The 14,444-nt window shown below is 43.6% G+C and overlaps 1 protein-coding gene across 3 annotated transcripts in view; it reads left to right on the forward strand.

Annotated features, from left to right (window-relative positions):
- The window catches only part of PLPP4 (phospholipid phosphatase 4), a 132,578-nt gene that overhangs the window by 43,603 nt on the left and 74,531 nt on the right, over positions 1 to 14,444 (forward strand). The window contains exons 2-3 of one of the 3 annotated variants that reach the window (XM_001156337.7): positions 3,314 to 3,422; positions 13,381 to 13,471. In XM_001156337.7, coding sequence (XP_001156337.1) covers positions 3,314 to 3,422; positions 13,381 to 13,471 — 200 coding nt within the window. Of the gene's footprint in view, positions 1 to 3,313; positions 3,423 to 13,380; positions 13,472 to 14,444 lie in introns of those variants that run through there. The other 2 variants (XM_063782186.1, XM_024346643.2) reach the window with 2 other exon arrangements.

A 14,444-nucleotide genomic window follows, 5' to 3' on the forward strand; every position in this document is an offset into this window, starting at 1 on the left:
GAATCTAGACTGAGCTTAGGACTCACTTCTAACTGGAGATGACACCCCACAACTTCTGAGACTAGGTTGGAAAAAGCCACTGAGCTTCTGCCTTGTTCTGGGATACCTGCTGTGGGGGAAGCCAGTGGCTATGAATAATTCTGACCACCCTGAGCCCACAGTGCTGGAGAGGAAGGGTTTTTCTGGGGGTGGGGTTCCAGATCCTTTATTTTCAGAGCTTGCAACAGTTGGTTAGCAATGCTAGCTAAGCTGGTATAATCCGAAGGCAATCCACCTTTCTCTTTGGGCACTCAACCAACCGAATCTCTTTCTTACAAACAAGATCATTGACCAGTTAGGATCTGTCTCAATGTGTGTGTGGGAAGAGGTTCTCTCCCCCACACTTTTCCCAACAAGATTGTTTTATAGCCAAATGCAACTCAAATCCATAACACAGCAACTAGTCATCTCCAGTATCACTGATTCCCCCCACCCCCAGAATAGGAAGTTGAGGTAAGAGGGGAGAGACTGTGTCCTGTTATAAGAAAAATAATAGCAGGGGTTCCAGCTCCTGCCAGGGTTCCAGCTAACAGCCTGGTCAGTGGACAGCCATTGACTGTGCCCACATGAGAGATTCTAAGTGGGAACTACCTAGGCGATGAGCCCCTCTCAATTTCCTGATCCACAAATTCATGAGCAAAATAAAATGTTTTGAAGTAATTTGTTACGTAGCTACAGAAACTGGAGTATTCTGAAGCTTTAGTTATCAGAGATACACTACATATTCTTAAAAACATCCTTCAAGCAAAATTTATTTCATTTCATTTCATGTCTTAAAAACACTTGGGAGCAGGGAGTAGGTTGTCACAAAATCAAACAAAGCCCGAAAACTGTCTAGTAAAAATATGCAGCTTTAGGCTAGAGTAAAATGATAATAGTAATACAATTCTAGTTTTTGTTTCTCTTCTGTCAGGCCCTACATATATATTTCATTGTTTAACTTTCATTCCAACTCTGTAAGGTGTGTCTATTTTAGAGATGAAGAAACTGAGGCTCAGAAAATGTTAAATGACTCATTATGTGCCACATAGCCAGAGCTTGGATTTGAACGCTGCTGGACCTGACTCTAGAGCCTGTCCTGCAGTGGCTGGAAGAGTTGTTAATGAGAAGAGTTAAATTACAGGATGTCCTGTCCTTGGATCCAAGGGTTTGGGACCCTTAGGTATCATTTAGTTCAATGCTGGGGACTCCTGGCCCATCAGGGCCACCTAGGGGAGTGTTTTAAAATCCACATTACCAGACAATGTTCACTTGGAGTCTTAGGTCTGTGGTAGGGTGTTTTCTAGAAGGTTCTGACCCTTCTCAAATTGAAGTCTCTGATTTAGTTCAGCCTCCCCCATTGCAGAGGCCCTGGGTGGGGAAGCAGCTTGCTCCACAGCATGGAGCAGCTCAGTTGGTGAGCTGGGGCAGAGAGCAGAGGGGCAGAGAGCAGCTGGGGCAGAGACCAGGGCAGAGAGCTGATGCCCAGAGAGGGTGCTCCTCCATGCTGCTCTAGAGGAATTTTGGAGGGCTGATAGCAGAAGTGACTTGCACCCCAGTGAGGGGATGCAGTAGGGATTCTGTAATAGAAGTGCTCCAGATTTAGGGCTGGTGAAGGGTTGACTGGGTTCTGTGATGATGGCACTGCAGGAGTCCATTCAGTCATCTGGCAAATAGCTACAAGCGATGCCTGTGTACCAGGCAGAGGTGCTGGGGGCCCAGTGCTGAGCAGAACAGTCATGGGTACCACTGCTTTTTGAAATTACATAAATACACAGACTTTTAGGACTTAAAACCTCAGAGTTAGGGGAGGCAGGGAGAGAAGGGGGAAGAGAAGGAGGGAGGGAGAGACAGGGAGAGAGACACAGCAGATGGGTGGATTTTAGGTCTCTTAGATATGCAATAGAATTGAGAGTCAGGCTGATCAAAGTGAGAATAGTTTCAGTGTCACCTGTTCAAAGTCCCAAATAGATGTTAACTTCTGTGGTCTCTGAGTGCCTACAGTGGCCCGGCAGTGCTACTGGGCTCTGGAGTGGCTCCTGCCCTCCAGAGTGACACTCTACAGTGACAGCCCTGGAGTGGCTCCTGCCCTCACACCCTCACAGGGAAGCTGAAGCTGCAAACAGCACATGCTCATACAACGTCCCAAATCTGGGATAGAAAGCGGGGCTGTGGGACTCCCGATTCTGTCTGGAGACTGGGACGGCTTTAGGGTGACCAACTGTTCTGGTTTGCTCAAGACTGAGGGGTTTCCTGGGATATAGGACTTTTGGTGCTAAAACTGGAAAAGTTATGGACAAACCAAGACTGCTGGCCACCTTAGAGGGTTTCCTAGGAGAAGCTCAGCTTTCTCCTCCTCTCCCGCTCCCCTGCGCTCCTCATCTTGGATCATGGAACTCCTTTTCCCAGAAGCCCAAACCAGAAGCCTAGGAATCAGCTTCAGCCACTCCTGCCCACAGGTTCTCCATGCCATCCATTTCCTCTCCAATCTGCTAGTCTCTCTTGTAGGGACAGCTGCCGCAACCCCAGCACCTCCCACTTTGCCTTCTCTTCTCTCCTCTGAGTCCCATCCTCACCATGGCCAGGGCCGCCATTTTGAATTGGAATTCTCACTCCATGCTCCTCTGCCAAACCTCTCCTTGGCTCAAAATCAAAGTCCTCTAGCCTGGCACTCACAGCCCCAAATGACTTGGCTTCTTTTGCCCTCTCCAACTGCATCTGAAGTGGTGCTGAACTTAGTTCCTCAGGTAAAGATTGGCTGGAGAGCTGGGAGGTGGCCTGATGGCTGAGATCTGAAAAAGCAAACCCCTGCATCTCTGCCCCTTTCTTCCCCCCAGTTTTTCTCTTGGCAGTGACTGCTTTTCATTGACCAACCGATGAAGACAGCACATTGGCAGCTGTGCCAGTTACTCCCTCCCTTATGTTCCACCTCAAACCCATTTTGTTTTCAAGAGACCATGCTGCTGCCCTGGCCTTGCCCTATTCTGACTTCAGTTTCCAGTTTACTTTGGAACCGCAAGTCCTTGGAGTCTTTGTACACACAAAGCTACTCCCTTATGCATGGAATTGGTCCTTCTGGCAGGTAGTGATGGAAGAGTCTGCAAAGTCTCAGTGATTCTTTCAGTCCTTCCCAAGCCTTTGAACCAGCTGAGAACTGACAGCAGGGCCTGTCTCTTTCCCCTTCCCCAGCAGGCTGGATTCCCACCCTGAGGGTGCATAGAAGGGGGGCCTCCTTGGGAACTTCCCGCAGCAACAGAACACTCAACCTTCATGTACTTTTCTTTTTATGTTTCAGTTTTACAGAGTTTTTGGATCCGTTCCAGAGAGTCATCCAGCCAGAAGAGATCTGGCTCTATAAAAATCCTTTGGTGCAATCAGATAACATACCTACCCGCCTCATGTTTGTAAGTACCATGATTTCATTCCTTATTTGACTGCTCTCTCAAAGATGAACCAAATGGGTTTTCATCTTTGTTTTTCTAACCCTGAAGACAGTGGGTGGCCTGAGAGAAAGAGAAGGTGAGCAGCCCATCAAATTAAAATCCAGTTCCATGTCATGATAAGAACTGCTTGGTCATGTGAGAAGTAGTCTGTTAGAAATGCTCATTCCCTGGTACCACAAAGAAATAGCACTCAAACATAAATTTAATTCTCTCAGCAAGGCCATTTTTACTTTCTGGAGAAAGGGTGCTCATCGCAGATGGAACAATGGCGGGAACATGCTTGAATAAAGGAGGGAGGCAATTTTTATCCCTTATGCAGCTTGTCCCTGCTACTGTGTCCCGTCTCCATTGGCTGGAGCCGGACCTCACAGTCTAAACTAATACCCGATTGGCTAACAGCTGAAAACTTTCTTAAATAGGTAAAGGCAAGGGAGAACAAAGGAAAAGAGGAAGTTGCTTATGAAAGATTTAAAGAAGCAATAACATTTCCAAATAAGGAAGGGGCATAAGCTATAAGCTAAGATTTGCCTCGGCCTGTCTAGACATGCCTGAGTAAGCCAAAGCAACTAACTGGGCTAAAGTGTAAGAACCAGCAGTTGATAGGAGGCTTTAGAGTAAGAAGCTATTATTCCTAGTGCCTATTTTATTTTTAAACTAAGACGAGCTTTGAAGAGGAACTTTTCTACTTTCTACAAGTCATTGCCCAGTATTGTGGAATGAGAAAGGACTTGTTTGTCTGGGCTATGCTGAGTTACAGTAAAGGAAGACTAGAAGCCAGTGATGAGAATTTTCTGTCCCCTCTCTTTTTAGGATAAGCCTTGATTCTGCCAAATGAAGGTACCCAGATAGCTCTGTTTAAACCTCTTTGCTGGTTTTAGCTGGTCAGTTGTTGGCCACTAATAAGACTACCCTGTGCTTCAACCTCTTGAGAGTGTCTTATGTCTCTCTCCTTCTAGAATAAATGGGCAAGCACCCATAGAGCTGGTGAATATATTGAGATAAATTTTACCTCTCCCACCCCCAATGCCACATGGCAATTGCCACATGGCAGTTGTAACCTTTTACATTTCACTGCCTATATGCCAGGCTTTTTGCAGAGAGCTTAAGAAATGGTGGTCTAATTTAATTCCACCCAGCATCCCAGTGAGGAAGATGTCATTATTGTCCACATTTCACAGATGCAAAACTGCATTCCAAGAGAGATGAGGGAACTTGCCCAATGTCACACAGCTAGTGAGCACAGCACCAGGTTCTAGCGGCCAGCTCTTGGAGCTCAGCTGTCAGCCAAGAGGCTGCCCTGAGGGTTGGGGGCAGAGTGTCTGGGACTCCCTGCTGATGCTAATGAAGCCCTGGAGAATTGGATGATTACCATCAAACCTTTCTAGAACAGAGGAAATATTTAAGCTCCTCTTTGTTATGGAACGATAATGTCACTTTTGGATGGGCAGCCTCCCAGCAGTTTGAAGCTTATTCCTGTTGACCTGCCATGGTGTCTTGTGCCTCTCTGGGAACTGCTCCAGAAACTTCATAGACACACCGGGAACATTTTTGTATTTTGAAAGAAATCCCTCTGATTTTACAGAGGAAATTTTGTTAATTAGTGATGATTGGAAAGATCTGTGTTTTTGCAAACTCTTGGAAATGCCCATAATGCCAGCGAGCATTAAAGTATTATTTTAATTGCTTCTTAATAATTACTTTTCTACTGGAAAGTAAACTGGATTTTTATAAATCTTAGGGAAATTGACAAATTAGGGTGGTTGTGAGTAGGGAATTACTAACACATGACTACTAAAATCAGGCTTTTTTCATTTCTGCTGTAACTCAAATATTCTATAACTCCTAGAAATAAAGGAAGCAGTGTATGTGTAATGAGTTTACTCAATGGCTTTAGTAGGGAGAAGCTTCTATTTATCAGTTACTCCTATTTTTCATAACATTTTACATTTCATGTGTTGTAAAAACACAATTTGGAGATGAATGTTCATATGGGATGTTGTGAGAAATCTGTGGCTGTGTCCTAGATTTATGAACAATGGATTGTTTTGAAGTCTAGATACAAATGCCACAAATATTCTGGCTACAGACATAAATACGATGGAGCAATTTGCATGCTGGCGGTGGTAGAAATTAGTCAGTAGAGGGCTTATTCAGTGCTGGGGTTCTCAGAGAACAGAAGGATATTCAGCTACACATACTGATTCGTACCCTCTATTCTAATGAAATAAGTTCAACCTTTTATTTCATTAATAGCAGTTGATGAATTTCATTCATTTGGTCACACGATTTAGTACAATTCCATAATAACACAAGGAAAGCAGCAGATACATTTATAATACCTGTAACACAAAGATGAAAAATATTTTGTCACCCCGTAAAAAAGATTTGTTCTCCTGGGTTTTAAGAATTTAATATAAGGCATTATATTATTTTGGTCTTTTAAAACCTTCAGATGTTAGTAGAAGAATTGGTAATAGAACATCCATTTTCACTGATGTATAAAATGGCTTGATTTTCTTTGAAAGCTCACATTTTTTTATTTACTATGTAAAAAAAATCCTGGGGTCTCCTTTAATTTTGGTTGGAATGTTTTAATCTAAAGATGAACTTTCTTTCTTACCAAGGTGTTTTTTAAAGGTAGCGGCATTGACTTGGATTTTTTTTTATTGGATAATTAATGCTTCTAGAGTCATGTGTGTGCAAGTTAGAGGAGCCAATTCGGCAAATGTAACAAGAAAATTAACAGAATGATGGCTAGGGGATTAAGTGCAGAGTAAATGGTAATAATGTCACTGGAAGCCTCCTAACTTGCACTTTCGCTGTCTGTGGCACCATTAGCTCAGGTGATGTCTGTCACTCTGAAAGTTGGGTGTAGTTGGAACTGTTTGATTCCAAGAGCTTGTTTCCCTTGACAACCCAGTGTTCCTGTTGACTAGAGAGACTGGCTGAGAATTCTTTTCAGATGCACTCAAAAGTCTTGCTTAACATTTCTGGGATATGCCCAAGGCCTTTATGGAAGGCTGTTTCCTCATTCAAAAGAGGTACCGGTTTCCTGCTGAGTGTGAGGGGTTTATCAGAATATTTTTTAAAACCTACTTTTTGTGTAGGACAACTTAATCGGTATTAGTTGTTGCTTTTTGGTACACTTTTTGTTGTCTATAGTAGTTGTGTCTTTGTACATTCAGGGGACATTTTCAGGGAGCCTGCTGTGGGTAAAGAAAACCATAGGGGCTATAGGGGATGAGAAGTCCCATGAGACTTGGGAGGTACCCTCAGGGACCTTCCAGGATCCCTGGTACATTAGAATGGTACTCTAATACAAAATGGAATCTGAAAAGGGCCAGAGGAGAGGCTCAGGTAAACTTCTAGGGAAGTTCTTCATCATCATCATCATTATCATCATCAACAACAGTAAACATTTCTCGAATTCAGGGGCTGTGCTTATCACTTTATAAAGAACATCTCAGTTAATCTTCAGAATCCTTTGAGGTCAGCACTTTTGTTAATCTCATGTCAGTGGAGAAAACAAAACTGAAGAAATTATACAACTTGTCCGAGATTATACTACTATCAGTGGCTGAACCAGGATCTGAGCACTGGCTCTGAGTGCAAACTCTCACTTGGAGGCACTCCGCTGTGATGCTTCCTTGGTGATTGGTTAGGTGGAGAGGCGTGTAAAGGCAGAGAAATGCAGAGTGAGCCTGTGTGGGTCCTGTCAATAGGAGTTTGTTTGGAGTATCTATGCGTAAGGGCTAAGAAAGGGGGCAGGGATAGAGCTAGACTGGGGGTAGCTTTGGATTGGTTAATTACAAGCTAATTCAGTGGATGGTTATGAAACACTTGCCATGAGGAAAGATGAATAAGATATGGTTTCTAGTCTAGGGAGGGGCACAGACATGAACACAAGGTGAACAGTTCAGCATCACTAAAAAGCCTTGAGGAATAGGTAAGACTCAGTAAGAAGTTTAAGGAATGATAGGTTTTGCAAATTTTTTCCTTGGCTTCCAAAAGAAATCCACCCAAGGCTTATTCTTTACCCTCTTCTCTTTTTGCTTCGACCGTGATATGTCCAGAAGATATATTCTCATAGACTATTACTGATAGATACTGTGTTGATTTGATACCAGGGTTTTCTATTCTGGGATAGGATGCTTCTAAGGAAGGCAGAAATAAAGTCATTTTGGGGAGGAAGAAGGAAGAAAAAGAGACAAGGCTGGATCATGATAGACAATTTAATTTTTAGGCTCTTTTTAAGAGTCTTAGACAGCTCTTTTATCTGTGATGGGATGTAATTGTTTACCCAGAGCAGGGCCTTTTCCAAGTGTCTGAGTGTCTTAAAGTTGTCTTTATAATCACCCTGCATCACACCTTTCTGTCAAAAGCCAGAAATGAAGGCACTTTGGGCCCATTGTTTTGTTTTGTCTGATGTGAATGAACCCCAGTGACAAGCTCCTCTCTGGCTAACACCCTCGCATCGAGGCTGCTCTGGCTTCGATCCCTTCTGGTTGTTAGAAGTCCTTGGCATCCTCATGCCCTCCCCCATCAAACACACTGCTTCACATTTTGTGGTTTCCCAGAAGCGCCCCGGCAGTGTGGTGCATGGTGCCTTACATCAGCAGGTGGGGATGACTCACTTTCTGGGTGCAGCACTGGCCAGGGATTGATGCCCCTTCCTGTGTTGATTCATGGGTGGATGCTCCATAACTTAGTTTGTCATTTAGGGTATGGTCAGGGTGCCTGGGAGAGTTAGGCTCCCTCTTCTCTCCCCAACCTCCTCCTGCTACTCAAAGGTGCACACTCCTTAGATCTAAGGGTGCAGGTGGGCTTGAATTGAAAATGCATCAATCCTATGTGTCTGGTGACAAGATCCTGATACCCTTTTAACAGTCTTTTCCAGAAAATAATGAAATACTAGTCAACAACCAGCATTTGCTGGATCCTAGCTCTCTGTTGGATCCTGTTGGTGGGCAGTTGGTTTGGGCTCCACAGTGGCCTACAAGGGGTCAACTCCCAGCTTTGCCATTCACTAGCTATGCAAATTTGGAAGATCACCTCCCCTCTTAGCACCTTACTTTCTTTATCTGTGAAAGGTGTCTTTAGGAACATGTCCCATCAAGCTCTAGAGAGCATCAGATGGGGGTGACAGACCTTTGGTACTTCACTTAGTGTGTGGCACCTAATCAGCATTCCATAACTATTAGTGAATTGAAATCCTGCCAATAATACTTGCCATGGATATTATTATTGTCATACCCATTTATAGATAAGGAAACTGAGAATCAAAGAGGTTACATGATTTGCTCAAGGACAAAGAATGGATAAGTGTCAGGAGCTAGGGCTGAACTCACCTCTCCTCAATCTGAGTCCATTCCGCACATTTTTTTTTTGTACAGAGCTCTGGCTTCCCAGCCTGTGGAATACATACAAAACTAGCCACATTCCAGATCCTGCTTAATGATACATACGCTATCTCTTTATGTGGGCACTGTGCAGTACAATTAGTAACTTTAAAGATGGTGTTCAATATATAATCTCTGCCAGCCTCAGTTTCCCCATCTGTAAACTAAAGCTTTTGGGCTAAGGGAATCACCGAGATTCAGGACTCCAACCCAGGAGCATGGCAACCCAGTCTGGGAGTCTTGGTCCCACTAGCTGTGTGCATTTGTGTGTTCACTCATCTCTCTGAGTTTTAGTTTGATTATTTGTACAATGGGAATAATATTTTCCATAGCAGAGTAGTTAGAAGATTGGAAAGTGTGAGGAAAGTCCTTAACACATAGTAGGTGCTTAAGATATGACAACTGTCCCTGAAATTTCTATGACTTATCTATGACCTGGAAACAAGCCTCCTTACCTTTCTTTTTTAACTTGGAAAAAAAGCATGCACTATGTTTTATTTAATATTTACTTTCTAGGGTAGGAACTGCTCTAACATTGTGGTCAAAAGTGCAGAGCCTAATTTAGATGGTCTGGGTGCAACTCCTCATTTTACCACTTGATTAGTTGTGTGACTTCCAGCAGGTTGCTGAACCTCTCTGTGCTTTATTTTCCTATGCATTAAGTAAGAAGCCTTTTCCACGTAGGATTGCTGTGAGAAGTGAATGAGTTAATTTGCATGGGGTGCCTAGAATAGACCATAGTCCTTAGTAAGTTCTCAGTACACGTTAGCCTTTGTTATTCTAACCTAGGTATGTACATTCAGCAGCCCCATACTCATAACAAGTGAGCAGAACTCAAGTCCAAGAAGGGTTCAATATGTTCTCTGAATCCTGCAGCAGTGTTCGGCTGGAATTCTTTGTTTTCTCTCAGGTCTCAGTTAATAAGCTCTGACCACTCCCCATCTTCCTACCCTGGGCTCATCCTAGGATTTCCTAGGATTTGATTCTTTTAAAATTAGCCATGGAAACATTAACAGAAGAGAAAACAATACCAAGGGAGACTTTGCTTGCTCATGTTTTTCCTCCACCTCTGCCCATGTGTGGAGGTACAAGGGAGCATCCCCACCTTACGTCCCTCTGTCCATCTTCATCTGCTCCCCTGGCTCGGGCAGCAGAACTGCAGCTACCAATGGCCTTTGTCCGAAGAGTGGAATGCTTATGCACTGGTTTCAATTCAATCTGCTTTGCTGAGTGAAAGTGAGGTGGTGGGGTGCTTACTCGCTTCATTCCTCCTTTACCCAGTTCAGAGGTGTTTTGCCCCAGGAGGAAGTTGTTTTCCTAATGTGTTGGCTTCTGAAGTTCACCTCTTAATTCCAACTTTCATTTAAAAATGTTTGTGTACAAGGGGGTGAATGATACATGTAACTATGTCTCTATCCATCCTGATTCACGGACTGTGCTGCCCAAGGATATGGCAGATACATTTCCAGGAGAAGAATGAGACACCAGGTCCCATTGCTTTTAGGATGAGAGAAGGAAACAAGCCACATCTTGCAATCACACAGACACCTCTGCTGCAGCAACTCTGGGGTGGGAACCATGGCATTTTGAAGGCTGCATTCCCTTGCCTGGGAAGCCCTTGATGTGGGGAGCCTTGGGCCCTCCTAGGTGCTTAGCATTGGCTCAAGAGCAGTTGATAGTGGTCCTAGAAAAGATACCAATATGCATCTACCTAGGAAATTTGCAGCATGAGTTAAATTAAGTCCAGCCTTGTTGGGGAAGTGGGGGTGAGGGTCCAATTAGGAACAGGCAAGTTGAGGCAGGGAGCAGTTCTAAAGGAGACCGCTGGGCCATCAGGCCATGAGCTTGGAGTCATTGGGCAGCTCTAATGAATTCTTCAGCCTGCACACCTGGCCTTGATCCTGAGCGCCTCCCACCTGGCACCCACATCTCCTATGTGGGCAGTGACTTTCTGCTCTGGAATTTCCTTTGGAAGCCTCATTGGGAAAGTCATCCCAACTCATACTTTTTTCTGGGGTTTCATTGTTGCCTAACCTTAGATTATACCAGCTGGGATTGCCTTGAAATGTTTCCTTCAAAACCATGTTGTTCTCCTATATAAACACTGACTTGGTAGTATCATTACTGGGTCATCCACTATTTAGTGAGTTGCTTTCTCCTATTTGGAAGCACATTGCCTGGTCTGTATGCAGTGCTTAAAGGGACAGAAAACAGGAAGGTAAGCTGGTAGCCTTCATGTTTGGATTTGGAGAAACAAGGACTCCTTTGACCTTGACCATAACATTGGACTTTAGTAAGTGGTGCTTCAATTCTTGTTCTTTAAGCACTAAATGCATGAGACAAAAGTCTAAGGCATAATTCTCAATCATCAGCATCAGTACCATTTGAGATATTGTTAAAAATGTACCTTTCCGGGCCAGGTGCGCTGGCTCACGCCTGTAATCCCAGCACTTTGGGAGGCCGAGGTGGCGGATCATGAGGTCATGAGGTCAGTTTCATCCTGGCTAACACGGTGAAACCCCATCTCTACTAAAAAAGTACACAAACTTAGCCGGGCATGGTGGCGGGCGCCTGTAGTCCCAGCTATTTGGGAGGCTGAGGCAGGAGAATGGCGTGAACCCAGGAGGCAGAGCTTGCAGTGAGCCGAGGTCGCACCACTGCACTCCAGCCTGGGTGACAGAGTGAGACTCCGTCTCAAAAAAAAAAAAAAAAAAATGTACATTTCCAGACCAGCTGTATAAGCATGTTTGAGGAAATCAGTACTTTAACAAGCCGTGTAGTTATTTAGGTGTGAGAGCTGCCTAATAATTTATGGCACAGACTTACTGGACCTCTTAACTCAGGAGTGTTGCCCTTCTGAATAGCCCCCAGGGGAATCTTCTGCTTTCTCTGTAGCAGTTCTGAATCTCCTCTAGTGCATCAGCCCTTTAGCACCTGAACACCCTCCATGGTGGCAAGACTTGCTTATTTGACTTTTAAACAGTCCAAGTCATTCAGGGCCACAGCTGAATCATCAAACTGGTTACTAGCACTTCTGGTCAGAAATAAATGGTAGCAGGTAAGAAGAGGGCTTTTTTCATGTCTCATACAAATGGCCTCTGAAGACAGTTCCCAAAGAGGAGTCCCCGAGATAATTTGAGCTCTAGCAGTCTGGTTGTAGTAAGGGTGTGGAGCATCTAAGCCTGCATTCATTTGGTTGAATTCTGTTTTTATAAAAGAAGAGCTCTTGGCCAACATGGTGAGACCCCATCTCTGCTAAAAATACAAAAATTAGCTGGGCGTGGTGGTGTGCACCTGTAGTCCCAGCTACTCAGGAGGCTGTGGCAGGAGAATTGCTTGAACCCGGGAGGTGGAGGTTGCAGTGAGCGGAGATCACTCCACTGCACTCCAGCCTGGTGACAGAGTGAGACTCTATCTAAAAAAATAAAAAAATACATTTAAAAAAGAAGAGCATATTCCAGCCATGCCTTAGTTCCATCAGGAAACCCCTCTCCAAAAAGTGATGTCTTACTAGAGCAGAGAGAGAGATTTCCACAATTATGAACACTATTGGTCAACAGTTACACCCCAGCCCTCCCACCACTGACTGCTAGGTCAATTCTGGATTTGTGAGATGTTCGGTCTCTTCTGATATTGTTATCCTGAGATGTTATAGTCATGAGGAAGTAACAAAAAAATGCCTTTTATGTGGTTGGTGGAAGGTTTAAAAACAATTTACTAATTACGGAAAGCTGGAATAAAGACTCAATATGGGAATGGAAACCTTGTCCCCAAATCCTAGCCTCGCCCCTTTCCAGTTGTATGTTCCCAGGCACATCACCTAGTCCTCAAGCCTGGAGGAGGCAGTCACAGAGTTATCATGAGAATGTAAGAGGCTCCTGGACTTGATGGTACCACCATTACCATGGTTTCCACCTCACAGTAGGTTCTGTAATGAGTGTTGGCTGCATCTGAATCCCACCAGTTTAACTCATTAAGTCTGAGTTGAGCATCTATGTGGAGGAAAGGGGATAGAGGAAGGAAGAGGAGAGTCTTTATACAAATGGACTAAACTCTGCTTTGCAGAAGAGATAAATATTCAACAAAAGAACACCAAAAGAAAATGCATTGATTGACTCTAAGTGAGTCTCAAATGCACTCGTGTTTCCAGAGAGATAGGAGTCGGAGGCCAAGGGTTCTTCACCCTTCCACAGAGGAGAGCATGAGGGGAATTACTGGCAGACATGATTCATCGTAATTATAGACTATTCTTTTCCATTTAAAAAGTCACTGCTTTAAACATGGCTCTCAGCAATTACAAATCAATTATAACCTACAATCAGATCTTCCATTTTTAAAGTCTGTGTAGTCTCTAAACACAGACATACATCATCCTTTTTTGTTTGTTTGTTTGAGGTCAGGAGTTCAGTAAGATTATTCAACCAGGGAGTCTAAATGAAACTAACGGGAGCTAATTATCAATCAGCCCTTCTGATAGCAAACTGATGTCCTCATAAGGGATTGTTTGTTATTTCTTCCAGGCAATTTCTTTCCTCACACCCCTGGCTGTTATTTGTGTGGTGAAAATTATCCGGCGAACAGACAAGACTGAAATTAAGGAAGCCTTCTTAGGTAGAGTATTCACAGTTCCTGCTTTAGGGAATGGGGCTGACCTTAATTAGATGATCACATTTAAGAAATCTCAGTTACACCCAACTGATTTTTTTCTTTTGGTCAAATTAAGCTGGGGAGGAACAAGATAAAATAAAGATAAACTTTAAGCGCAAAGAAGAGCCAATGTGCGGTCCTAAATGAAGGATGTTCAGACACCGCCCACTGTCGCTGTCCGTTGTGCTGAATGCTCGTAACACCCCGTACACACCAGAGAGCCGTGCTGCTCAGGCACAGACTCCGGGTAGCTCTTGGCAGTAAGGCAAAGTAAATCTAAAACTTTGTTGCCTCTGACTGTCCAATCTCACATTTTTGGCTAATAGACCCACATTATGGGCAATTCAGAAATCAACCACAGACTCCTCGACCAAACACTGTTGGCTAGAAGCAATAATAGGCAAATGCGGGAGTAAAATAAAATAGATATTACAAACAAGCTCTATAACTCATCTTAAGTTTGAAGATATTTTGGTAGTTAAGTGTTCATTATTATGTGAAGAGTGCTATGATCTTTGTCATTGATTATAACATCATTGTTATAAAGTCTTCCCAAGCCGAGCCATGTCTGCATGGGACAAGAGTTTGACATTTCAGGATTAAATGCGTTTTTCTGGTCTTCATGATAATCAAATCCTGAGTAAATGACAGCATTAAGAGATAGCCAAAACGACTTGGCTTGTTTAGCAAACAAAATAAACTAACCTGTAGCCAGGTTTTCAGCGTTTTGACCGTGAGAAAAACCAAATCAGGTTGATTTTTTCTTTTTTTGACACGTCACCTAAAAGTTACCCAAATCCTCAGCCCAAATTTTGTTTTTGGTGTGTTATATGGACTTACCATTCAATGGGCTAGTAAGTCTGGAAAATGAGAGCCTTCACTTAAGGGTATGTTTGTTTGTTAATTATTGGGCTTTGGGGAAATGAAAATGTAGCAA

The sequence above is a fragment of the Pan troglodytes genome, chromosome 8, assembly GCF_028858775.2.
Source record: "Pan troglodytes isolate AG18354 chromosome 8, NHGRI_mPanTro3-v2.0_pri, whole genome shotgun sequence".
NCBI lineage: Eukaryota > Metazoa > Chordata > Mammalia > Primates > Hominidae > Pan > Pan troglodytes.